Below are 27,003 nucleotides of genomic sequence, written 5' to 3'. Positions count from 1 at the left end.
ACATTTCTGTAAATGTGCCAGTGTTAGCCAGCTGGCTTATTTTCAACTGCAGTCTTTTGGCAAGATGTTTTGAAACCAATAAAAGGGTAAAAAATCACAGGACAAAGACAGCATTAACTACAGCTAATGAGGTAGGTTAATGAGTCAATGAGGTTAATGTTTTATTCATACATTCCCACAAGAGTAAAAGAGCTAAAACATTATTATTTTTGCAGACTTTGTTACATATTACCATTTAAAAATATATATTTTTACTCCTCAGTTTACACATTTTGCTTCATTGCACCACCTTTATTGTTTTTGTGCAAAGTTTCTTAGTCAATGCGACGGCCTCAGTTGATCAAACATACCATCATGTCTTACCTTAAGCTAAAGTAACTTTTTTTCAAAAGGTGTTTGTATTTAATTTCTAGCTAAGACATTTTTGTATTTACAATAATAACAATGGCCGCGTTTCCCAGTTAAGATCGATCTTAAGACTTAAGAGCACAGTTAAGAAAGTCTTAGCTAAGAAGGGTCGCTAAGATAAGAGTGTTTCCCAGATGAGTTCTTAATGCCCTTCTTAGGATTGCTCTTTAAGAAGCTGCTATGCGCACATCTCTAGTGTAATATTAATTTGCCTGACGCGACTGGATCTGTGAGCCTTAAGAGTGGGTCAGCTCCATCTTACAACTCCTTCTTAGTGAAAGATCTTCTTAAGCTAAGTGCAAATCTAAGAAATACTTAGCTCTTAGCGCTAAGATCTCCTTAACTGGATCTGGGAAATGCGGCCAATAACAATAATTGTAATAATAATAACAATAATAGTAATAATAATAATAATAATAAACCCTATTTATATAGCACCTTTCAAAACACACTTACAAAGTGCTCTGCAATAAAACTTAACACATTTAAAACACAAGAATAAAACAAAGAACATGTCATAAAATGTCATCTAAGATGAAATAAGGAAGATAAATGAATCAAGATAATTAATGGGAAATAAAATCAGTAAGACAGCAATAAAATAAACGAATGCTCAGATAAAGTCAGGAAATGCTTTCCAATAGAAATATGGTTTAAGGAGAGACCTAAACAAAGCCAGTGACTCAGACAGCTTTACATCCTCGGGCAGGTCATTCCAGAGCCTCCGTGCCCTGATTGCAAAAGCTCTGTCCCCTTTAGCATGGACTCTGGGACAAGCAGAAGACCTCTGACTGAGAATCGCAGAGGTTTAAAAGCACCTAACAGGTCTGAATGTAATCTGGAACCAGGCCATGTAGAGCCTTAAAAGTAATCCGTAAGACTTTAAAGTCACTCCTAAAACAAGAGGCTTCAAGCTCTAGTTTAATTTAAAAAATACATATTTTGACATTCATATTGCTTTGAGGTGCAGGGCAGATAGCAAATCCCATCTTTTATTCTGCACTTTTTCATCTGTGGGTTGAGTCAGTATAAAGATTAATTTAATCACTTTTGCTCGATAAAATATTTCTGTTATGACCATTTCTTGAAGGGGGCGTTTCAATATTAAAGGGATAGTGCACCCAAAAATGAAAATTCAGCCATTATCTACTCACCCATATGCTGAGGGAGGCTCAGGTGAAGTTTTAGAGTCCTCACATCACTTGTGGAGATCCAAGGGGAGAGGAGGTAGCAACACAACTCCACCTAATGGAGGCTGACGGCGCCCCAGATTCAAACGTCCAAAAACACAACTGAAACCACAAAATATCTCCATACTGCTCGTCTGTAGTGATCCAAGTGTCCTGAAGCCCCAACATAAAAAGTTGTTTGGAAAAACGTCATTTGAACTCTGTTTTTAGCCTCATTGTAGCCTGTAGCTCTAACTGCCTCTCTGTGCACCACGTTCACGTGTGCGCACCTGCGCGAGACCGTGAGACATGGGCATCGCCTTCATGTGTGTTCACGTGCTTTAGCTGGTCTGGCGCACAAGCGTGCACATGTGAACGTGGTGTTGTGAGGACTCTAAAACTTCACCTGAGCCTCCCTCGGCATATGGGTGAGTAGATAATGGCTGAATTTTCATTTTGGGGGCACTATCCCTTTAAGAAAAACTTGGTTGTGTTTTGCTCTACCTATCTAAAAAACTAAAGCCTGGCCCCCACCCCCATTATCTTTGAAATCCAAATTCTGCCCCAGCGTAGAAGGTGATCACGTTTAAAAGTCCATTGTGGAGGATTTAGTGGCATCTAGTGGTGAGGCTGCAGATTGCAACCAACTGAAGCTTCTCCCAAGCGTGTAGAAGAACCATGGTGGTTGACACAAAATGTGAAAATGCTAATTTTAGAGTCAGTGTTTGGTTTGGTTTTCGTTTTGCACTACTGTAGAAACAACACGGTGGACTCTGTGGAAGAGGACATGCCTCATATGTAGATATAAATGACTTAATCTAAGGTAACAAAAACCCAACAATTCTTAGTTTCACATTATTATACACAAATAAAAATGCAGTCATGATTATTATATTCCATTTCTGCCAATATATCCCCCTAAAACCTAAACACTGCACTTTAAACAAATTGTAATGAGGAAGAAACCTCCATGTTGGACCAGGACAAAAGTAACATATTGTGAGTTGGTGACCAAACTCGGGAGAGTCAGAGTGATTTATGATCAGTGAGTGCCACAAAGGGAATAATCGAAATGCTAAGATGCCATTCCAGACCTCAGTAGCTTAAACCCAGCTGAGCGAGTTAATATGATCTCCAACGCAAGTTCTGTCTAATCACTGGGCTGTTTCATATGAATATCTGCTTCACAGTGGAGTAGCTCTCAAGGCGCTCTCATGGCACAGTTTCATCTCAGTTGTCTGAAAATAATGAACATGTTTGCTTTGGTATTAGATTACCCCGAGGGAATACTGTCATGCCTCAGCCCACCAGTGGAGTTAGGATTTCAATTAACACTTATTCTGTAATTATTGTGGGGTGAAAATACACCAGAAATAGTGTTCCTGGTGATTTGCCCGTCGCAGCGGCTGACTTTCAAGGGTGATGCATTTCTAATTGGAGCTGGGGAAGGAGAAAGCTTTTAGATAAAGCTTGTGCCACAGACCGGAAGAAGTGACTTGAGTCTCTGTTTGTGTGCAGACCTTGAATGTTTGATTGAAACAGATTGACTGTTGAAAATGTTCTGTCTTTTTTTACTGACATCAGGTCAGGAGGTTCTCAGAGGCGTACTTCTTCACCGAACACCCCAAAGAGATATCTCTGACTTTTCAAGAGGAGCTGTAAGTATTAGCCTTATTAGCCTTAAGAGTTAATTGAATAAATGTATTGATGATATTATTCTGCTCATTCAGAATCAACAGACATGGCCAGATAGCTGGAGAAGTGCGGAGCTCAGACTACCTGACCAAGATGCCTCCTTTACCTGTTGAGTGCCTGGACATTGACGGAGACTGGAACAGCCTGCCCATCATCTTTGAGGACAGATATGTAGAGTCTCCTCAAACAGGTAATACAACAGGTGCCTGGAAATATTGCTCTATTTACACCTAATCACATGCCTGATATCAGACAGAATTATTAACTCTTTACAGTCTGTTTCCACCTTCAATGTGACATTGTATCCACTCTATTTGGGAGGGGATTCTATTTTCCCAAACCAGTCACTCGGGACCTACAATATGTGTCTACCGGAATCTAACATCATTTCAAGTCCACACTGATTTGTAGTCATGACAAACTACAATGATAGTGAGAAAACACATCAATTAAGAACTGTCTTGTTAGCGGCGTCTATCTTGTCTATAGTCTTTGCCATTGATCTTATTACGACTTGTTGGTTCTGACGAATGGCTTGATGCTTGACAACATCTTGACAACACATTAGACCGACCTGTGGTGCTAACTGACCTATGGCTAAGCCACGCCCCCTCCACACACTTGGACAAACAATCAACATTCAGTGACCGGCGCTATGGCAGGTGTCACAGTACACGGCATTTCGCAGGAGGCAGTTGATGTTTTTTGGGTACATAACGATCAGATGTCATTGAGAAGTAACCAAAAGGGCCTAAACTACGCATTGGAGGGATATATTCATCATTTTATTGTTGAGAAGGTCGATGAAAAGCTTAAATTACAAGCCAAAATTTACAGGTCACAGTGTACGCTTGTGAACCGCATCTGGTTGCCGTCACCATCAAAGACAACAAGTTAAAGTGCCACTGACGTTAAGGTTTTTGGCTCAGAATATGAGAAAAGGATAACGGCCTTTTTACCATCTTTACCAAGAGTGTCTCTCCGTTAGTTTGGTGCTACAGTATTTACACTGAATCATTCAGCATAACGTTTGCCAACCTTTGTTATCTCTGCCATTACAGATAAGTTAATGAAGCTAAGCTCCAGAAGTTAACGTTAGCTTAACTAGAGCCCTTTGGACAACAGCTAACAATGATGTACGATCACCAAAGTACAAAACTAGAACAAAATAGGCTAATGAACTCCCAGCAAACAAGGTGACATGATGAACAACGCAGCTAGCAGCAAACGTTAGGCTAACTTTAGCTAACGTTAGCTAGAGATGTTAAAAATAACTTTATATGTCTTTCCAGCAAAGTGACAATATGTTGCCTCAAACACAATGTTGACTTACCTTAGAACAGATGTAGACATCATTGTTAATCTTATTCACGTTGAGTTGATGTTGTGGTCTAACGTTACCACACAACTTTATCCAAAGGAGACACTTTTCTCGGTTGAGATGTGGTTTAAAGAGTAAAAAATACACCTGGTCGCCCAGCCTCTCAGGATACCTTGTGTCAGAGTTGCATGTACCCCATGCACACCGTTTGGCCATTTTTAAACTTCAAATCTCAGAAAAAGCTCATAAAACTGAACAAAACTGACTTTCTGTAATGCATTTCAATGGACGTCCAGGCAGAGAATGTCCACAGTGTATGGGAATGGCTATACGCACTGTGATTGGCTCATCGCATTTGAGGGCGGGACTTAGCCGTGGTCAATTGGCAGAGGTGTGGACTCAAGTCACATGACTTGGACTGAAGTCAGACTTTAGTCACAAATTTGATGACTTTGGGCTTGACTTATCATAAAAGATTTACAACTCGGCTTTGACTTAAACACATATGCCTCATGACTCCATTTAGACTTGTCCTTTTGACTTGAAAATACTTGATACATGCACAAAGTCCAAAGATTAAAAAGTATGTTATTTAAAAGTGTGCCAGGAATCAAGTAATTTCTGTTCATTTCCTGAATCTATTTATGTTAATGTTATTAATTCCAAGCAAGTCCACAGGTAATTCCCCAGATATCACTTAGTTTTAACCAATCCAACAGCGTGCAATGAAGTTGCAGGGGAGAATCATGAAGAACTAACTTTGACTTACTGTGCACAAGTTGGAAAAATGATACCAAAGATGTATTGTCTGCATACCAAACCTATGGGTGGTCCACAAAAAAAATGAATGGCAGTAGGCCTATGCAGAATTTACAGGTAAAAAATCATAGGCAAAGTATAGTATAGTAAGCAAGCTAATGCTTAGCTAAGTGCTAAGTACCTTTTGTGGCAAACTTGTTTTAACAAATAAATTCAACTTTTAGATGCATTTGGTTACATTTGGTTTAGAGTGCATTATAACTTGTTTAGAACTTGAAAATCCAAGTTTAGGACTTGGTACTTGACTTTGGACTTGTTAGTTTTGACTCTGGACTTGACTCGAGACTTGCGTGCAAACACTTGAGACTTGCTTGTGACTTTCAAAACAATAACTTGGTCCCACCTCTGCTAATTGAGTCCCACCCAAGACCGAGACAAATTTGCCAAACGAATCATTCAACTCAAACTCAGTGGAGTGGGTGGATTCAGAAGTCGTTTTTTGTTTTTCAAGACAAAAGATTTACTTCAGTGTCCTTGTCTTTTCAGAGTGGGTATCACGTGTGCCAACCACTGATGGGCAGACCAACTCATGTCCCGCCATCACAAATGCCAATGGGATTTTTGAAAGCAGCCAGGGAGCCAGATCACCAGCAATACCCCAGGATCCCTCGGACAGCGATGACTGCATGGACCTGCCCACATATGTCTCACTCATGGCACAGCAGAGTAAGACAGGCACCAACATAAGAATTACACAGAACCTCATTTCTACTGAGGACAGTGTTGAACCGTCTCTAGCAGAGGAAGAGGACATGAAGGAACCGGAGAAAAAACAACATCCGGCTGATGAGAGCTGTGATCCAGGCCTGACGTACATCACAGTTAAGCCTTGTGATGTCGATCCATGTAGAGGAGAAACAGTCCTGGTTCTCTCCTCAAACCATAATCCCATCACTGACTCTAATAACAGCAGTGATGAGTCCCCTGCTCATCGTTTAAGAGAAAGTCCCGTCCAACTTTGTGATGCCGCTAATGATAAAAATGCACAAGAGAGTGAAAACAATGAAGAGGAGTCTGATATTGCCATGCCATTAAATCACTCCATGGATGATGAGAGCGAGGATGTTCCTCCCATCAGCCTGCCCACTGTCCACGCGCATCCTCCTTTCCCTGGTGATCTCAGAAAAGATATGAGCCACCGTGGAGGACTGGCTGGCTCCAAGATCATGAAGCGCTCATCCTCAGTTATTTCCGACTCAGGTATTGAGAGCGAGCCCAGCTCGGTGGCCTGGCCCCTGGAGGTCGCGCTGCGAGGCCGACCTCCTCTGGACTTCTCCAGCGAACGGGAGATCCCCCAGCAGATAGTGTGTCGCCACCCGGTCCACCGTAGCTCACTGGAGGGCCTGCAAATGGAGAGCAATGGAAGCCTACCAAGTGGAGGTATCCAGGCCTCGCTCACCTCTATTAGCTCCCTGCCCTACGAGGAGGACCAGCAGCAGAGGCAGCTCAGCAAACTGACCAAGTCGGTCTCTGCACCACAGATAAGCAGCCCTGAAGACACTGAGGAAGACCATGTGCAGCTCAACCAGGCGACAGATTCTAAGAGCTTAGCGCAACACCAGGATTCAGTGAAGATCAACTGCTCTTCTTTGAACAGCAACATGGACTCAGAGCAATCTGAATCATCTTTATTAGATTCGAGTTCAATGGCAAATCTTGGCCACGTCGTCACAGAGAATATTTGCCCTGAGAAGTCAAACCCTCCACAGTACCTGTCAGAGACATACAAGACCAAGTCAGTGTTAAGTGATGTGTCTGAAGTGTTGCTTTTACAAGAGTCTGCAGAGAGCCGGCATGTGAAGGAAAGCACTGTTATTGGCAGCCAGGGGGAGAATGTGAACCATCAAACACACATCAGTGGAGTAAGCGCCTCAGTGGAGGATGTGCATCTCGTTGAAACTGTAGCAGTGCCCTGCAGCTGCGGAAACAAACCATGTGTGCATAAAAGTGCAGCAGCTCAGGAGAGAATTAACACTGAAGATGACTGCCAAAGTTTCCATCACACCGAACTGCTTAGTGTTGAAGACCAGGAGTGTCTATATCCCTCCCGAACACCTCTAGAGCCTTCAGGGCTTCAACACATCAATGACCTACCCAGCAGCAGCACCACGCAGAGGCCGAGTGACCTTACAGGGTTGATAGCCAATGATATCACATCACCTGTTGACCTTGAAGGCATATCAGCCAATGAGAAAGAGCCTTTAGACTGCCAGACTAAGCCCTCTAAGATCTCCAACTCAGGGCTGGCCTTTGTGAATAAGAAGATGGTGGAGGTGGTGAACATGTCAGTGTCCTGTGCCCCGACCTGCCTGCCATTTTCCTCTGTCCTGAGAGACTCCCCATCCATCAGTGGAATGTCCGCTCGCCAGGCTACCTCACCTATTACCCATCAGCCCCTGGGGTCCTTTGGTATCATCTCCTCGTCTTCGCTCAATCCCCTGAACATGGACGACGAGACCAATGAACGAATGCTAAAGTGAGTTTATGTTTTAGCTAAGCTTAGTGTTGGCAAAGGACAAACTGCACTGTAAATATGTTTCAAACCCCAATTTTGTTACATGATACAGCAGGTTATTTTAGGCTTACCATACAGGTCTGCTTCGTAAATCAAACCTTGTGTTCTCCTGTGAAAAGGGCGAATCATCAGGACCAACATGGAAGAAATGCCTGGTGTTTTTCTGTGCATGAACAGATACAATACTATTGCTTTTTTTTCTATGTAGACAGACTAACAGCCAGACAGTCTGCTACATGAAACAAAAAGAGCCATAGACTCTGAACTATAACCAACATCAGCTTCCTTCGGATGCACGATATTAGATTTTTGCCGATATCTGACACGTCATTATGTAACAACTCATTTGACCGATAACCAACACCGATATCAAGCTCCTCTGTAGTGGAATTAACATCATATTATACATGCATACTTTTATATACTTTTATGATGATGGCCCACCAGCAGATGGAGACATAGAATACAATACTTTACAATGTATGTAATATTCATTCATTGTGCAAAATAAAAAAAAGCATGTTGGTCAGTTCGTTTTAAAGCTAATAATGGCAGATGCCAATGATGTGCCGATATTATCGTTCATCCCTACTTCCTAACTAATGTTTCCGTCTTATCTTCCAAGTACAAGAACATCTTTTGTTGCACCGTAGCTTGCTGAACAAGCTAGCAATAACATATTTGCCGGGGTGAAGCTAGCAAAGGGCTTAAATTACTTGCGACTATCATCGTTGGCCAGTTTCAACCGATTTAGTTACTAGCTTAATAAGCTACAGTTAATAGTGCAATTTTATTAACAACATAGCTTGATACAGGAATGTTTCATGTTGCTTTGGCAGCAAGGGACCAGTGTTAGGTGCAACACATTACAAAGTAATGCGTTACTGTATTTACATTATATTTGTCATTACTGCATAACTGACAAATATAATGCGTTACTGTATTTACATTATATTTGTCAGTTATGCAGTAATGTAACAAGTCACTGCTCTAAATTCAGTAATCATATTACAGTTACTAATTGAACAATTATGTCGTTACTTGCTTTAAATAATGGGTGGATAGAAAAAACTAATTTAACGTACTGACAACAGTGCCTGACACAACACACAACACAGCCTGACTCTGTGGATATGATTTAGGGATCTCCTTGTTTGGAGGTATAACTGCTGCTTTAGGATTAAACACATCGAATAAGCTTGTAGTCTACTTTAAAACCATGGTTTGGGGAACGAGCGACTCCAGTGAGTTTGTTTAAGTGTGTTTGGCCAGTTGGTTTCTTTTGATTTTTTGTCTGTCATCATCGAATGGTGTCAGGAAGACCAGTCTTTTATATTATCTTATATAGGCCTATTGATATGTAATTTTCAGGCAATTAATATTTTTTGAAGCAGTGTTATGAAGGCCAACCGCTTTCATATTTAAGCAATATTACACAAGAGGGAGTGCTGTTGTACTGAATATCAGCACAGCTATGATTCAAGTTAACAATGTTAAATTATTGTGAACTTGCAATTACATAACAGTTTGTCTCAAGAAATGTTGTGGATTAATGCAAAGTAATGTCATAAGTACTGTGACTAAAATAGTGAAACTAAATACTTCTACAGGGAATAATTAAGTAAAATAATGCATTACTCTTTTTAAAAGTAACAAGCAATGTGTAATACATAACTCTTTTTATGTAATGACCCCAACACTACAAGTGACAGCCGACATAAGCATATATTAAGTAGCTTAGCTGAATCGTCCAAACAACAATAACATATAGAATTACAATTTTGCATATTAAACTAAAATTAACAACCACCAGCAGTCATAGTTCTCTAAACTGTAGTTAACGTGTCGTCACATGTTGAACTCCCTTGAAAAAGAGGTTGTTAATCTCAATGGGATCTTCCTGGTTAAATAAAGGTTAAATTAAAAACATAAACTGATTAAAAGAGCTGGTAAAGTTACTCATAAATATCAGCCCAAATGAAATGTCATAAGGAGTTATACAACATAAATATATCCGCTCCCAGGGCTCCACTTCCTGTGGAGTCAACCAGTGTAAATATAGACACAGGCAAACTAGGCAATTGCCTAGGGCCCCGAGCTGGAAGGGGGCCCCCAGAGACGGCTGACATTGGTCCATATCAATGACAATATGATGGAACCCCTATAGACACTGCAACAATGACAACATGTTGGAATCCCCCGTAATGGGGCCCCCTACTAGCTGCTGCCTGCGAGTGGCTAAGTAGGGTGACCAGACGCCCCGCATTGTGCGGGACTGCCCAGCATTTCTGTCTCTCTTCACACATCACGCAAATTGAGACCATGTTCCGCATGATTAGTTGCCACCTGCGCTAGCATTGTTGGAGTACTGTAGTATTACGGTACCTCATGGTACCACTACTGTGGGATAAGTTCAAAGTCCAATCACAAGAGGGTGAGTGTCCATGCGCCGTCCAATAACGGCACGTGCTGGCCACCTGGCACTCAATATGCTGCTGCAGTGGTTTGTTTTCCAGTGACATTTCAGGTATTAGCTGAGTTATTGAGTATCTTTAAGCAGTGAAAGTTATTATTTATTTCTTTTTACTTGTAGGTTAGATTTGTTTATATATGCTACAGTGATTTGTTTTCCACAGAGCTCTACGGTGCGAGCATTTTACTCGCATTTGTGACTAAAAATAGTTTTGCGCAAGCAAAAGAAATCATTCAGGAGCACGCTGTGTGAGTACAGATTTCAACCAGCAGCAGAAATGAAAGGCGAATCCTGCCAGTTGTGGGTTGAACGGGGGTCACAGACGCCGTATTCCTGTCGAATACGGCGCAAGATAAGGGCTTACCGACAACGGAGAAGTCCGGCTCCAGGTCCAATAATTTCCTCTTTGTTGATTTCATGACTGCCCAGAAATACCTGAACAGCCGAGCCGTGGCGGCACACAGGTATGTGATGTGTCAGAGGAGAAACGAGCTGTTCACATTTCTCTCTTTGTGGCAGGTAACGGTCCACAAACCTCACCACACTTTAGGGACTGTTCGTTACTTATGAAGGGACTTGTCAGGGGAGGAGGGTGGCTGGTTGATTTTTATTTTATTTATTTATTTTATTTTGATCCCCCCTATGTTAATCACTGATTGATGCTGTTTTTGAAGTATGAATAAGTCAGTAAGTAATTTATTCCATTGAAATATCATTGATGTATTATAGAAAAGTGATTTATCTTTTATAAATGACAAACGGCACATCTGCCTCATTTTTGCTGTGGTATCATGATACTACTCAGAACTGTGATACTTTCACTGGTATCGTACCGTGGGTCCCAGTTTTGGTACCATGACAAGTCTCTGATGACTAAACTTCGCGCTGGGGGCGGGTGACCCACATTGTCCCTCACAAACCTACTCCTTGTCCCACATTTGGTTTATTGGGACCTGGTCACCCTAGAGGCAGGGGGGGGTGGGGTGGGGGGGCTCCAAGGTGCCTCTTGCCTGGGGCCCCCAGAGTGTCTTGAAATAGCCCTGTATAGACAGCGCCACTCTGCCATAGCTAACCACATTGTGGAGTAAAAGCCGACATCAGGATTCAAGTACCTCAAATTTACAGTTATCAAGCTTCAGCCCCCTTTTTTAATGCCGTAACATCACTGTGGTAACCAGGCAACAATCCCGTCAAGAGACATTTGTATTGTGTCAGTAGGGACCTTGTCCACTCAGCTTTCAATCAAACATCTACAGAGGCCTTCCACTTAAAGGCTTGGAGGCTACCTCAGACTTTTACTTCTTTGACACAAACATTAACACTAAAATCTTTCTTTTTTTTTGACTGATTTTTGACAGCAAAAATTTGTGGCTTTCTAATTTCAGATGGACATCAAGGCTGCAGTCAAGCATGTTCAAATGTAACAGTAATAATTAAATGTGTGTTCAGGCAGCTGAGAATAATGCCTGTCAGTACGTACAAAAAAAAGCAGGCCGTCTTCCATGGAAAACTTTGTAGGAGTGAGATTATAATCCACACTAACTACAGGAAAAAAGGCCAGGACAGAAGGTTTTATGGCTATGTGGAGACGGCTGGTGACATCTGGTGCAGTAGCTGGCAGTTACTCATGCTTGGAAAGCCTAGCATAACAAAATGAAGTGAGGCCAAATATGAAGCGAGAAAGTCAAGACGAGGTGAAATGCCTCCTGAGTGTGTTAAATCACATCAAAGAGTGCAGACAAATCCATCATGATTAGCTCAAAATACAGGAGCTGGAATCGGATTTGTTTTGACTCCTTCACAGCTGAAGTCTGTAACCTGGCGGGACGACAGGGCAATAAAACTTCGAGGAGCTACTTGAGAGTCTGCGGGACTTTTGTTTACAAGCCTCGGTTTGCTTGGAAGTGGGCAATGTGAAGTGAAATTAATCAAATACAAAAATGCAAGGCAGGTTTTCCATGATATTCTGGACCAAAGGGAGAAACAGTTGGAGAGATTCACCTCTAAGAGATGTTCTTTCTGTGTTATACAAACTTTCCTCTCAGATCAGCATTTTATGTGTAACTAAGATTGTACATAATTTGCTTGTCTTTGCACATTACTGGAAAAGGTCTTTTTCAATTTATTGCTAACATACAGAATATAATCGCTTTGTTTTTTTTCCAAATGTCACGTCCCTTTTCTCCAGTTTCTACAAAGCCAAAGAGGAGCTGCTCAAAGAGTTGAGCTTTCAGGCCAGCTTGTACAGTGACCTTCCTCTCCTGGCATCAGATCTGCCCTACTTCCCCCCTGAGGAGGACGACGAGGAGTTTGATGACGGCATACACCTTGTGGTGTGTGTACACGGGCTTGATGGTGAGTGTGAGGGAGCCGAAGGTTCTGGTTCACAGCGGTCGAATTCCGCCGCAAGGAGGCAGTGGCACCTCCAAGGAGGAGTCATGGCCCCTCTGCTGGCCCACCCACTAGCCCCCCACAGCAAAAATGATTGGAGGCTGACATTACTGTCTTTAAGAGGCTGGAGCACACTTATTTTTTAATCTAGTGCAAAAGTAGTGGTGTCCTGGGAATCTAGACAACCTAAAGCTGCTTTCACACAGCTGTGCAGTAACCTTCCTGACAACCACCAACTTGCAAGGGCTTTCCCAGCTTTTTTGAAGGCAGCTGCTGCCGCTATAGTCCACAGCAGCGATGACAGGTAGCTACTTCTGTGATCACTGGCAGAAGTGCAAGCAAAGATTTCTACGAATTTGGACAATTTACCATCTGAAGTTTAGTTGAAATGTTATCACAGGCCCAGTTTTTCCTGGTTGTCCTCATCAGTATCTAGCGCCATCACTCCGGGTAGTCAGACACCAACATTAACAGCTCCTTTCTCGTCTTCTTTCTGCTCCTATGATGCCCACTATTTGATCAGCCACAGCCTGGTGGCAACTGCCAGAAGTTCAACATGGTGAACTTAAGGCAGCAGAGAAAAATATATGTGTATGCACATGGGCAGCAAGCACTTTATACCCCTACTTGCATGTTGAAAAATGCTTTTCTACCCGTAATGGAAGTGACTGGAGGTGGTGAGTTAACGTGTGGTGGTGTGAAGGCAGCTTGAGGCATCCATTGGCTTGTTGGAAAGGGGTCTCTTGAACTCTCACTTCAAGACATCTAAAATGGGTTCTATGGGTACCCACCAGTCTCCCCTAAACTTGAGAAGGCTTGTTCCCAGTAAAATTTGTTCCTCATAGTCACTAGCTATGTTTCCATCCAAAAGTGATTCGAATCATTGGGAAATGCACATTAAAAGAAATACGAATCCTGTGTGTTTCCATTAAATGTACGGACTTTGGTGAAAACTACGAACTCACGCGAGTTTTCCGCAGAACCGGAAACTAAACAAGTCTGGCATTCTTCTTCTTCTACGTTTTCTGGCGGTTGGCAACCAGCTTGTAAATGCATTACCGCCTTCCTGACCCAGAGTGTGGATATCACCATGGAGAGAGGAGCGCTACGTCAGACTTAATTCGAACATAACTGTTTCCATCCCCCGTTTTGCGAATCAACATTTTTTCGAATCAACCAAAACCCGGCTAAAGCGAGCGTATTTTAGTTTGTGCGAATCAGGGGATTTTAATTCCAATTTTGGCGTTTCCATCATAATTTTCCAATGTGATACTTCTAGATGCACATCTAAACAGGCTGATGGAAACATGGCTGGTGTACTCCTTCAAATTAAAGCTGTATATTTGTATTTGTAAGGAAAGGGACAAGCAGCCTATTCAAAGTTGGCCATGGGTCCATTCTGACCATAAGTGACTTGTGAATGTGTCAAGTTTGTAAAAAACACAATTTATTTTTCAAGTACAGTGAATTTATGGCAAAGAGCTTTTATTTTGAAGTACTGTTTCCTGCTGTAGAGTGAGTGAATAACAGTTAATAACTTAATAAATGTTAATAACTTAACAAAGACAGCAAACTAGCTCAGGACATGGCCAAATACAAGAATAATGTTTAACAGATTAAACTGTGAAGACCTTGAAATAATGACTAAAAAGAAACCTGGACCCAGTTGCTGGATCAGTTGGGAACCTCTGGCCTTACACATGTAGATAAATAGCACATTAAAACAGGATTGTTGTGGAACTCAAAATGTGAACTGTGCCGTTATTAGTCTGTGCACATCAGATAATTACTATCAAAGAAGCCAAAGTATATTAGCATACAATTCCTTAACTCTCTATGTAATTGTGAAGTTTGCACATTTGCAGGGTCCTCATCTGGCCACCCCTATGTAAAATATCTTGAGGCACCACTGCTAGAACATAAAAGCTTTTAAACTGACACTTCTGCAGCATGCTGTACAGTTCAGTTTTAGACTTTAGTGTGCTATTAGCATGGTACGTGTAATGCAGTCTCTGAGAGTATGTCCTACAACCTCAAACTATCATTTTACACTATGTATTCTGTGAATACTAATTCCAGGTGTCTCTTAAATGATTAATGGGACCAAAAGTGTGTATATACTTCTCCCCTTCGCCTCCAGGAAACAGCGCAGACCTTCGGCTGGTGAAGACTTTCATCGAGTTAGGACTGCCAGGGTCCAGGCTCGACTTCCTCATGTCCGAAAGGAACCAGGTAGACGACTGCGACGAGGAGCAAATTGATAACACGTACAATCACATTTGCAGAAAGTGCTTTAAGGCATTCTGCAGAGCGCTGACGATTGTGCTTTTCTCTGCCGTTTCCCTGCAGACTGACACGTTTGCAGATTTCGACACCATGACAGACAGGCTCCTGGATGAGATCATTCAGCATATCCAGCTATACAACCTCACCATAGGCAGGATAAGGTCAGTCGCTCAACTTTAATGCCGCGCAACATGCACATTACTGACAACCCTGCTTTTGATTGATCATTGAAGTCAGAGCAGAGGCAATCATCATCTCAAGCAGCATTCCTTTTGTACAGTAGATGGCAGCAGAGACTGCACATTGCTACTTGGACTCAGCATGAATGCCTGAACTCATGAGAATCACTGTTTCATGATAATATATCGACCGTACCAACCCAGAATGGATAAGCGGCACAAAATGGATGAAAAGCTCTTATCATACAGTGCCAATAAGTTTCTGACTTTCACTTGATAGACTGTACTCCTTTATGCAGCAGTGTGTTGCCTAGTTCCCGTCAAATTAAGCAATTCATCTTCCTGCTTAATTGCCCTCGATGTGCCAGTTTATTTTTTATTTTTTTTGTACGAGTTCCCACCCAAGTTTGCTAACTTTCTTTATTGTGGCGTATTCTCCAGAGAGCAAGTATCAAAGACAAAAGCAATGGACTGCCACAACAGCATCTGGTTCTTTCCACATTACTTCTATATTTAGTTGGTAGGAGACAGATGAGAAGGAGCAGACATGGCGATGAGGGATTTTGGGTAAAGCTGTAACAGTGCGGTAATTAAACTAAGTGACAGACATATAGCTTCATGAATCTAATATTTCCCACTGCTGGGAAGACTATTAATTTGTATGGTATGTCCTCTATGTTAGCATCATTAAGTTGTCATTGCCTTTGAGAATGTTTAAACATTTAACAAGCTAATGGATTTTCTGTAATTGCCGATGTTGTAGCTAAAATCTCCAAATAGCCCCAGCTGGAACGAGTTCCTCCGCACAGAGGAGTCTATAATAAGATACTGCACAGTGTCGTAGGTCAGCGGTGTTGGAGGCACTGTTTTTCCAGCCACCCACTCAAGTTGCAAGTTTATCTCTCTGAAAGTTGTTTGTCTTCGGCCAACAGCTTCATCGGCCACTCTCTGGGGAACATCATCATCCGCTCTGTGCTGACGAGGCCTCGCTTCCGCTGCTATTTGCCCAAACTGCACACTTTCCTCTCGCTGTCAGGCCCACACTTGGGAACGCTGTATAACAACAGCACGTTGGTCAGCACAGGTGAGGCCACCGTGCAGCTGTGGGGAAACTGCACACTGCAGATGTGCTGTATTTACAACACCGTGCAGCGCTGCATTTCAATGTTTTGTGCTCCTCAGCAGCATCTTTTATCTAAGAATATCACCCGTACTACTGCTGCTTCTGCTTCTGTGCAGGGTGTCGAAAAAGCAGGGGTCCTGACTGTGTATGTGTGTGTGTGTGTTGCTCAGGTCTGTGGTTAATGCAGAAGCTGAAGAAATCGGGATCCTTGCTGCAACTCACCTTCAGAGATCACGCTGATCCACGGAAAACATTCCTCTATCTCCTGAGTCAGAAACCAGGTAGCGTTTAAAGCGGATGAATTTGAAACAGAGACACTATATTGACTGCTTCACTTTACAGAATATTACTTGAAAGACACCCTATTCAAATATTCATGGAAATGTTGTCATCTTGTCCTTTTTGTCAAATTTCTGTACGTGTCAGCTCGCTAACACTCAAACCCCTGCCAGCGAGCTGCGAGAGGCCCGTGAGAGGCCTCCCCACTGTTTGAGTGGAACAAAGCAGTCGTTTGTCACACAGGCTTGAAGAAGATAAGCCTGAAAACACTATTTTACCCCTTCAGAGCTGTGGCAGGCTGACAAAATGATCCAAACCCTGTCATTGGAAACCCACCAGCGCACTCTCTTAAAAGCACAGTGACAGGAGACTTGAGAAAAAACACAGTTTTATCGTATCAAGCCTGTCATTGTACTTTGTGATTGTACTTTGCGTTTTACAACCAATTCACTCCTTTCCTGTGTCTTCCTCTCTCTCCACCTCTCACACACACACACACACACACATACACACACTCACTCTGCAGCCTCATTTACTTGTTTGTTTTCTGTCCATTTAGGGCTCCAGTTCTTCAAGAATGTGGTGTTGGTGGCGTCTCCACAGGACCGTTATGTTCCTTTCCACTCGGCCAGAATAGAGATGTGCAAAACCGCTCTTAAAGACAGGACCACAGGTCAGAAGTGCACGTATTCATGCTCTATTGGATTCTCTTCTCTTTCAATATTTGCAGTACCTCTCAATATTCTTAGCCAGAGGGAGCCAGACGAATTTACAAAGCTCATGTTGTATTTGCTCTGGCAGATGCGTCTGGTCCCCCTCCTGTTCACACAGATTTCCAGCAGAACTCAGATGTGCCAGACCGATCAATTAATCTGATGCAGAGTGTGTTACAGATGATGACTGACAACTTGCACAACTTATGTCATTTTTGGCACGTGCATCTTTGTGCCAGGGACACTACGGCAAGCATAAATCTACCTTAGTAAAGAGGAGTGTCGTTGAGGCAGTTTTGAAAACAACCAAGATGGCTGCAGCTGAATCAGAGCTTTCTGTTGAAATACTGTTTTCAAAGTCTGGTGGCAGAGATGGTAACACTTGCTCACAGACATCTTGATGACACACCATCACAGCTCGTCTCTGCACACTGTAGTCTACATGCGCTACATGATGTTTCGTTGCTCCAGTTGGTTGTAGGTCTGTCCAATTGCATTCAAAGGCATTATGGTCTACAGCCATTGATACAGCTCAATGGACACTGAAAATGACGAACCAACAGACTAACGCATATTTGCGATTTAGTTTGACGATGTCAGGCTACAATCTTCTAGTCCACAATCCAACTCCATCTCTTAAAGATTATGTTTGTTTGACTATTTTGCTGCAGTGACAACTAATCACTGTCTGGATTAAGTTCAGAAGTGTTTGTTTGAGTTAATGAAAAACTGAATTTATCTACCATGCTGGAATCTCAGAGAGGTAGTCGGGTTGGATGGTAGCTATACAAAGTCTGGTGTGACACCAAATTCTGAAATTTGCGTCCAGACTACATTCCTGTGCAAACGTCATTTTCTTTGCATTACATTTCCCTCAAAATCATAGTTGCTGTTTCAAATCATCTATAAGTAAACATAATGTCTAGGGGACTGGGCTACACAACCCCACTTCTTTTAACCTAACACCTATGTGAATATTGACTACAGATCATATAGCATTGAACCTGTAAACACCACTTTGTGAAACTATTATCTGAAGTGATACTGTATAACTTTTGAAAGAACAATAACACACCCGTCCTCTTACGAATTGTAGTTAAATTCATAAGCAATAAAAGGTACCTATGCTCAGTTCTGTATGCTCATCGGTCTTGTTGCTGCAGGCCTTTTTGGTCTGGTGTGACCAATATCTTATGGTGGCTAATAGGTGCCATGCCATTGTCCCAATGGCATATAATTCTGAAGCCTCAATAGTTTGGAAATGTCCCATTGGACTGTCGGTGAAGATTCTCAGTCATCCAGGTCATGTAATCATAAGTGCTAATATCGTAGGCAACTGGACTTGCTTGCATTTCTTGAAGACATTTCGCCTCTCATCCAAGAAGCTTCTTCAGTTCTAAATGGATAAGTAGTGTCGTAAGCCACCCCCTCTGTCTACAAACAGAGGGGGTGGCTTACGACACTACTTATCCCCCACCTACAATGCAGTCTTGGGATCCCTCCCCAGACGACTTCACACCCATTCACCCCTGGTCCCACCTGACCCTAACGACTCACATGGTGGCCAGATGGGTCAACAACTCACATTGTGACCTCAAAGACTCTGAAACTAAGAGCTCACATGACCCCTATGACTCTGCAAGGGTTCCCACCCACACAGGGTTTATAGCCTGCAACTTCGAACCAGTCATTTAGAACTAAAGAAGCTTCTTGGATGAGAGGCGAAACGTCTTCAAGAAACGCAAGCAAGTCCAGTTGCCTACGATATTAGCACTTACGATTACCATTGGACTGAAACCTGCTTTGTACAACAGCAAGTTATCCTAAAGAACAAACACCCATTGCTCCAAAGGGCTGTTTCTTTGAAAACACGCCACACATTTTCCTAAACAAATTCAAATAGATGTTTATTATGCAGAATAACGTCATCAGACCTTCCTACTATTGAGGCACGACCCACCTGACTCAACTAGCCTCACTCCTCATGCCTAAACCTAACCAACTCAACCAAACCAAACCACTAGCCAATCAGAAAGCAGGGCAGGATGGGTCATAGTCTTGCCATAGTGAAAGGTCGGACAACGTCATTCTGCATAATAGACAACCAGAGAAGTCAGAGAAACGGCCCTTTGGAACAGTGGGCGTTTGTTTTTGGGATAACAGGCTGTCATACTAATTGGCTTAAGTCCAATGGGATATTTTTCAGGCTATTGAGTCTTCCGCATTATGGATAGTCTCTGGCTAGGTGAGCTAATATTAGCAAGCTTCAGATATATATTGCTTTGTTAGTGACAGTCCGACAGAAGTCTGTTCACTGACTCAGGAGTCTTTCAGTAGTGTGGATCTTTTCATCTTGTGCTACAACACTTTGTTTTAGCATATACCATTATCTAGTATTTGACACAAGTGGCTGTTGCTCAACAAAAGTTACATAGGCTAACTATAGGTGTAACTTAACATGATTAACATGATCCTACACCTACATGCGACTTTGTAACTGGAGTATTAGTGGATACACCAACATTATTTTTGGTCTTCTGAAAAAAAAAAAGAGCTGTTATTTTCCAAGGCTTGTAAGACACAGCCAGCAGCTGGTTAGCGTAGCTTAGTTTAAAGACTGGAGGCAGGAGGAAACAGCTCATCTGACTCTGTCTGAAGGCAGCAAAATCTACCTACTAGTCTCTCTAGAGCTTATTAATTAACACACTTACATCTTGTTTCTTTAATACGCCTCCCGAAATGAAGCACACAAAACACAAGTTGTGGTTTTGTGTGGGTTATGCATCAGACTGCAGAAACTACAAGAATGACTCACCAACATGTTCCTCATTTTCACACTGAAGGGCCCGTGTACACTGAGATGATCAACAACCTGCTGCAGCCACTTGTGGAGGCTAAAGAGTGCCGGCTGATCCGCCAGAACGTGTTCCACGCTCTGCCCAACACAGCCAACACCCTGATCGGCCGCGCCGCCCACATCGCTGTCTTGGACTCTGAGCTCTTCCTGGAGAAGTTCTTCCTGGTGGCAGGGCTCAACTACTTCAAGTAAAGGTGCTAGTGCTGCAGGCTTACAGGACAGAACCTGTTGGAGGCTGATGGAGCTGATTTGGACGATAAGGTCCTTACCTTCATTTTGTAAAGTAAATTTAATGTATATAATCCCTGGTATCCAAGAGGCAAGGCCTGTATATCCCACTTGTTAGGACTGTAAGCAGCTGTAAAAAAGATCAGTGTATTGTGACTGTTGAAAAATGCTAACTCAGACGTCTGAGTTTGACGTGTAGCCATGCAAAACAAAACATCTGACATCCATCACAGGATTGATTGTAGATGTTTTATGGCCTTATTAATAACCAGAGTCAGCCAGAACACTAACAGATGCTAATCGTGGTCGAAAGCATTTAACTACTTTCCCTTTAGAGTTGGTTTGAAGCCTTCGGTATGAGTGGTTGATGAATTCTTCTATAAGGGTTGGACCAATGATAGTTTGAATCTTTCCTTCGAGCCGAGGCAATAGATGGGCAGCATTTATCCCCTTGATTGTACATGAAGTATTTTGTTGTACAAAACATAAATGTTCCTTTATACAAAAATGAATATATTGTTTAAAGTTATTTATTTTTTATCTGCGTATGTATCCACAGTGTAAGTAATCCATCTAAATGTGATCTTTTGTGTGTCCTTGTCATCAAATCTATCAAATGAAAGTAAACCAAGAAGGCGGAAGTGTAACCCCAATGAAGCCCTATAAGTCAGTACACTGAATTCAGAATACTGCTGTAGGTAGACAGCTAGTTAGCAGGACATGCCAACATTTGCAGCTGAAGGAAAAATTTTGCTCTTGTGTGTTTTTGGTTTTGGAAAGTCTAAAAAAGACACCACTATTGAAACTATTAGAACACCGAGCATCTCTCATAGAGACGCAGTCGTTCCCCTTCCAGTGGACCACAATGGGACCTTATTTCTGGATAAATCTTTACAGTAGTTAATGGCGGGAGACAAATAACTTTTCGATCCTGTTTGAATTGTGCTATGAATTACATGTTTTTTGTCGATTTCAAAGATAATTTTGCAAGTCAAGAAAGTTGCAGTTTGTCCTAAAACTGCTGAAGACTGAAAAAATGTAATTAAAAAGACTAGTCCATACCCATTGAGTGCACAGTTGCCCACACACAGTTTCACATGGTGTGTGTTTGGGATACAGGTCATAGGAAATTGCAGATTAAATAGTCAACTGAACCCATTAAGAAGAGCAATGTATTCAGACAGAGTGTTTGTGAATTTGATAGTGCGACTGCTTTATTGAAAGTACAGTAGTACCATTGCCAATAGTGGGATAGTTAGTGGGCTAAAACTGTACATTAGTAGTTGAGGTAGCACGTTGAAAGGCAGATAGTTAAAGTGTTTATATGTTGTATTGACTTAAAAGTGGGGCGCACTGACAGAATGACACACTGACAGTTCCGTGATCATGTACAGCATACCATACCATGACTTAGTCATACCAAAAAACATTGGTCCACAGGGGGAGCCACAGCGATCGGTCACATTTTAGCCATTTTTAAGCATTTTTCTGTTGTTATAGCGCCACCCAGTTGCCAATTAGAGTTAAATTTCTCCAGTCACCTTGAGGCGTCCTGTTCTACATATCTACCAAGTTTAGTAAAAATCCATATGGCGGTTAGGCCTAGATAAGAAATGAGCTCTCTAGCGCCCCCATTTTGTTTGATGGGGTCAATAATGGAGGGGTCCCCTCAGATTATGTGTGGTCATATGCCTACAAAGTTGCGTGGTGATGGGTGAAACCCTTGAGATGTTATACACCTTTATGTGATGAGCCACGCCCTCCGCAATATTCATTGCCTTATAGAAGCTCAGTTTTAGTAAGTTTTCCAACTTTTGCCAAGAGGGAACTTTAGATATTGGTCCCTAGATTATGTTCACCCAGTTTCATGCAGATCGCTCAAACTTCCTAGGAAGAGATCCATTTGAAGTGTTTTTCAAAAACAAAAATGGCGGAAAATCTATATAAGCGGAAGTTATGGGTTCTTGAGGCAAATGTGTTCCTCATGAGGAGAGGCATCTCTGTGCAAAGTTTCATGTCTCTACGACATACGGGGCATGAGATATGCCCATTCAAAGTTTGCCATTTCAATCGGTTGCTATAGCGCCCCCCTTTGGCCAATTGATGTAATTTTGCTTCATTCGCTTCCTCCCATGTACTCTCGCCACCAGACAATCAGAGATCTCCGCCTTCTGATAGTCTGGGGACACTCCTTTCTAAAGTGTGTTTAACACACCGGAGAAAACGGCCGGTAACAAAGCAACGCCTCTTGCATTTTTTAAAAGGACACGCCCTCCTGGAAATGTGCGCTCCCCCTTTTCTCGTCTGCAAGGACACAAACACACAGAGAGCTTGAAAATGGATGCTGAGAGATTTAACTCTGTTTTATAAACATGTGCTCAGTCCACAAGATTGTGGAAATGAAGGACTTACAGCGACTTGAGCCATTTTGTACCGCTACACGTGTTTCTAGTTGGACTATGTTTACGAGCACAAGAGTTCAGTGAGCCACCGAAGGACCGCCCTGCGGATTTACTATTGGTTCTGCAACGTAGGGAGTGTTTTTTAAACTCTGAAATTGTATCCGCCCATCTAAACACAAAATCAGGGAGAAAGTCATCAGTCTTTAGTTAAGCAAAGCGTCTAAAGACTGACTTGTGAGTCTACCTCCCATGACCCTCTACCACTGTGCCAAATTTCACATGGATTGACCAAGTCAGTGAGGAGAAAAATGTGGAACAGACACACACACAGAGTTTTCGTCATTATATAGTAAGACTACACAAGTCAGGAAAGTGCTTTCTCTATATACTCATGAGCAACAGGTCGGTCTTGCTTGCTCTTTCACTTCCTGTCCAATAAAGGCAAGGTAACATTACGTTTATGTGTCGAACATAGCTACCTAGCCGGCAAGATAGCTGGTGTTGAGCGGTTTCACACTGAACTAAATTGTACTATGAAAAATCTACAACAAACTGCAACTGTCTTGGCAAAATTATCTTTGAAATTGACAAAAATTATACGGCACAGTTCAAACAGGATCAGGAAACTGTCCCAACTGTACTTTTTCGAAATAAAGTCTCACCAGGGGCACTAGAAGTGGAGGGACTTCGCCTCTGTGTAGTCCCATGTCTTCAACATGTGTAGAAATCCAAAGCTTGATGTGCATAGCTGCTAAGCTGTGATTGGCAAATCACTTAAACACAATTAAGCTAAATGACATATTTTCATTTTGTTTCTTAAATCATGTAACAGGGAGACAGAAAACAGGCTCACTGATATAATTAACAGCAGATCTACTGTATAGGCCTCTATAATGTGAAAGAAGCTCATTATCCATGACTATCCAGTACAATCTTATGGTCTAATGACCATTACCTTCCTAATGAGCCGTTTTAAATTGTAGATTAAAATGGTTTAATCAAGGATAGATTTCATAAGGCACTCATTATTTTTTTAAATGGCTTAAATCAGGGTGTCATTGCTTTTGTTTTCTGGAAAACTGGATGATTTTGCGTAATACGGACCCACTGCCAAGATCCCCCTTCATGTCATTTTCTACAACTTGATGCATGATGATAGCAGGGAAAAGCACCGCCGTAGCACACACTGTCTCATGTTCCTCAACATAAACATTGCCATATTTGATCATCTCATCAGCAAAATCAAACAAACGTTGTATGATGTTTTTTTTTCCTCCTCCACAACCTTTGCTGTCACATTCAAGCGTGACACAAGAGAGATGTCGTTTTCCAGCATACTGAGTGAGGACTGTTTCCTCTTCGCTGAGCTGTCCATCAAATGATGTTTACATTTTGACATTAGAGAACTGTTATCATGGTGTTGCCACAGACGTCTCATATCCAGCGATGGCTGCGCATCTGCTGCATATGTAGTTATGTACATACAGAGAGCTATATTTAACCTTTGCACTGGTTCGATGGCAAGTGCACTTTATTGACAACCTTGAATCAACCTCCACTAGCTTTACAAAATCCAAACAGCTATTTTTCCTGTGTTCTCTTGGATTATACATGCACTGCTTCTTTAGATTTGAAGGTTACATCCTGCAGTTGTTCTAAAAACTGACCACTGCTGTCTGTCCCAGCCACACAAGCATTGTACCGTCTTCAAAGAGTACAAAAGATGACATCGCAAAGTGCTCCTTTTTTTGTTCCCGAGCTGTTGCCGTGGCGCTGCGCAGTAAGCAGTGTGTCACCGTGATTGACTCTAATCAAATGGGCTCCTTCAGGACGCAGAGATCGTTCTCAAAAAGCCACTAAGCAAAGCTGTGTAAGCAATCTGAGGGAGCTGCCATGCATCATGCATCATTTCTCAGCCTCCCCCACAACACAAACACATACTGTATATGGATGAGGCTTTAACTTGTTTGCGTTTAGGGCCCTGCGTGTTTACCCAAAGGGGTCAGCGGGAATCGATGGAGGGAAAAAGTGTTTGTGGTGTTGCGATTGGCCCCTTCAAGGACAAATACAGGTTTGGACTTGTTTCATGAGATGGATGGCTGTGTGCGTCTTGAAGGCACGGTGTTAGATCAGAAAGAATTGCATTTATATTGCGCTGAACTCTATTCTTTAGAGCAAAATGTGTTTTGTTTTGTGTGTCTAAATATGTCTCTGAGAGTGTTAACTGTACATTTATGCTGCTGTCATGACTGAGAGTGAATTCAGAGGTGATCCATAAATCCAATAGATCCTTGCAAGTGCTGTCAACCTTCAAAACTAGCTGACTTGAACCTTTTTGTATTTGATTGCCCTTTACTGAGAGTCCTGTTTATGTGAGTGTGTGTCTGGGTGGAGGAGGGTGTGTGTGTATGCGTGAATATGTGTTATCATTGTCTGCTCGTCGCTGAAACATCCTTCATGTGTTTGAACTGAATGTAAAAAGATGTTTGACTTCACTGTGAGGAACGTGTATTCATTTCATTCTGCACTTCTTTTGCTGAATGTATAACATGTAAAGTACAGTAAATACTACTTCATCTGTGCCAATACTACTCTAATATTTTTCTATGTTGCTGACTGTACTGTATGTATTCCTTAGTAGCTTGTGTTCTATGTAAAAATATAAATACAAATATAAATATATATATATAAATATATATATATATAGCATAGTATTATTATAACAGATATGATGTTACAATAAAAACGGTCCTTTTGTATAATTGTCTTGTTTGTTTTTTGTGTTTGACAGGTAAGTTTTTAGTTTTGCTGAAAAACAACAACAAAAAAACTATTTTGTTTTCTTCGGCTTCCTCCGACAGTCCAAAGACATGCATTAATTGGTGACTCTAGATTGCAACACTGCAGTCTGATTGGTCAGTAGAGGACGGTCACTCTGCTCAGGGCTGAGTTGTGTCTGGTTTTGAGGCTCATGTAACCACTGTTCATACTGTGGAGAGTTTTATTAGTAAACTGTAACTATAAAATGAAAGGATGTTTTGCTGCCTCTCTGCCGGTGACTTTTAAGGTGGAATGTTAACTTGTAATGTTACTCAATGCATGAGGTGATGACGTGAATCAATCAACACACCTTAAATTTCACTGTGACAACTTTGACCATCACTTTAGTTTTTATAAGACAGACACTTTTAGTAATGAGTGGATCTTCAAGTGTTTGAAAATATATATTAACTCCCACCGGGTTATGTGAACTGAACATATTCTAATCCTCACTTACAGAACAAAAACAAAATAGCGTTGCAGAGCATCGTTCCTGTGGGCTCCAGCAACACTAAACCCCTGAGCTTGCCTGAGAAGGACTAAATGCACAAAGCTGCTATTTTTAAATATCCCATGGAGAGAGACTCTCACTGCAGCCTGTTTTATTTTGTTCTGAAAATGTGGGCGTGCAGCCTCGTTCTGTGGACGATAAACGCTTAAGAGAAGGCATAAAATACATCAGTAAATACCCCGCGCTTTTAAAGGTCTTAAAAAAGGCAGTTGCAAACACGTGGCTAAATGAGACTAAAGCACATCATTACGCCAATCATGGCTTTACAGCCTCATTGTGGCAGCGACGTTGGGGTTAAGCGAATGCGGTGTAGTTCATTTACAGCCTAACGTTAGCTTTTTACTTCCGCCAATTGCAGTTGTACTTTGAAAATTACACTTTGAATAAGTATTTCCGTGTTTTCGGTGCTTTCCAAACTAAGCTAGGCTACTCCATCTGGATGTGCGTGGGTAGAAATCACTTCACACCACAAGGGATCTTCTGTTTCTGCACTGAACATACAGTCATTTGCATCCATGAAGGCAACGACACTGGGTTACGGACTCTAGCTCGGGCACAGAACGGCAAGCTAGCGCTGTCCATGCAATGATCCATGAGCACCGTTCAACCTTTACTGACTCCTGTGGAAAATTGCTGTTGTCATACATTATCTTGTCAAGTCAAGCTAAATCAATGTGCTACATCTACTGTAGCAACAACACATTCGTAAGGGAAGAGAGTGGGTACAAATGCAACTATTATAATCTGCCTTTCAGTATCATAAACTTGTGTTTTCCGCAGAACTTAATTTCTGGAATAGTCGAAAATCCAATGA

General features: G+C 41.9%; 1 protein-coding gene across 2 annotated transcripts in view; it reads left to right on the top strand.

The window, feature by feature from the left end:
* Window positions 1-25,620, top strand: part of fam135b (family with sequence similarity 135 member B) — a 78,924-nt gene extending 53,304 nt beyond the window's left edge. For both annotated transcript variants that reach the window (XM_033638040.2, XM_033638041.2), the window contains 10 exons: window positions 3,162-3,235; window positions 3,308-3,462; window positions 5,899-7,888; window positions 12,589-12,755; window positions 14,932-15,023; window positions 15,141-15,238; window positions 16,189-16,340; window positions 16,550-16,660; window positions 17,218-17,331; window positions 20,215-25,620. In XM_033638040.2, coding sequence (XP_033493931.2) covers window positions 3,162-3,235; window positions 3,308-3,462; window positions 5,899-7,888; window positions 12,589-12,755; window positions 14,932-15,023; window positions 15,141-15,238; window positions 16,189-16,340; window positions 16,550-16,660; window positions 17,218-17,331; window positions 20,215-20,420 — 3,159 coding nt within the window. In that variant the 3' untranslated portion in view covers window positions 20,421-25,620. The remainder of the gene's footprint in view (window positions 1-3,161; window positions 3,236-3,307; window positions 3,463-5,898; window positions 7,889-12,588; window positions 12,756-14,931; window positions 15,024-15,140; window positions 15,239-16,188; window positions 16,341-16,549; window positions 16,661-17,217; window positions 17,332-20,214) is intronic.
* The last annotated feature ends 1,383 nt before the right edge of the window (window positions 25,621-27,003 follow it).

This window comes from Epinephelus lanceolatus, chromosome 16 (genome assembly GCF_041903045.1).
Source record: "Epinephelus lanceolatus isolate andai-2023 chromosome 16, ASM4190304v1, whole genome shotgun sequence".
Lineage (NCBI taxonomy): Eukaryota > Metazoa > Chordata > Actinopteri > Perciformes > Serranidae > Epinephelus > Epinephelus lanceolatus.
Note: the sequence above shows the minus strand (reverse complement) of the source record. Positions and strands in the feature narration are given on the sequence as shown.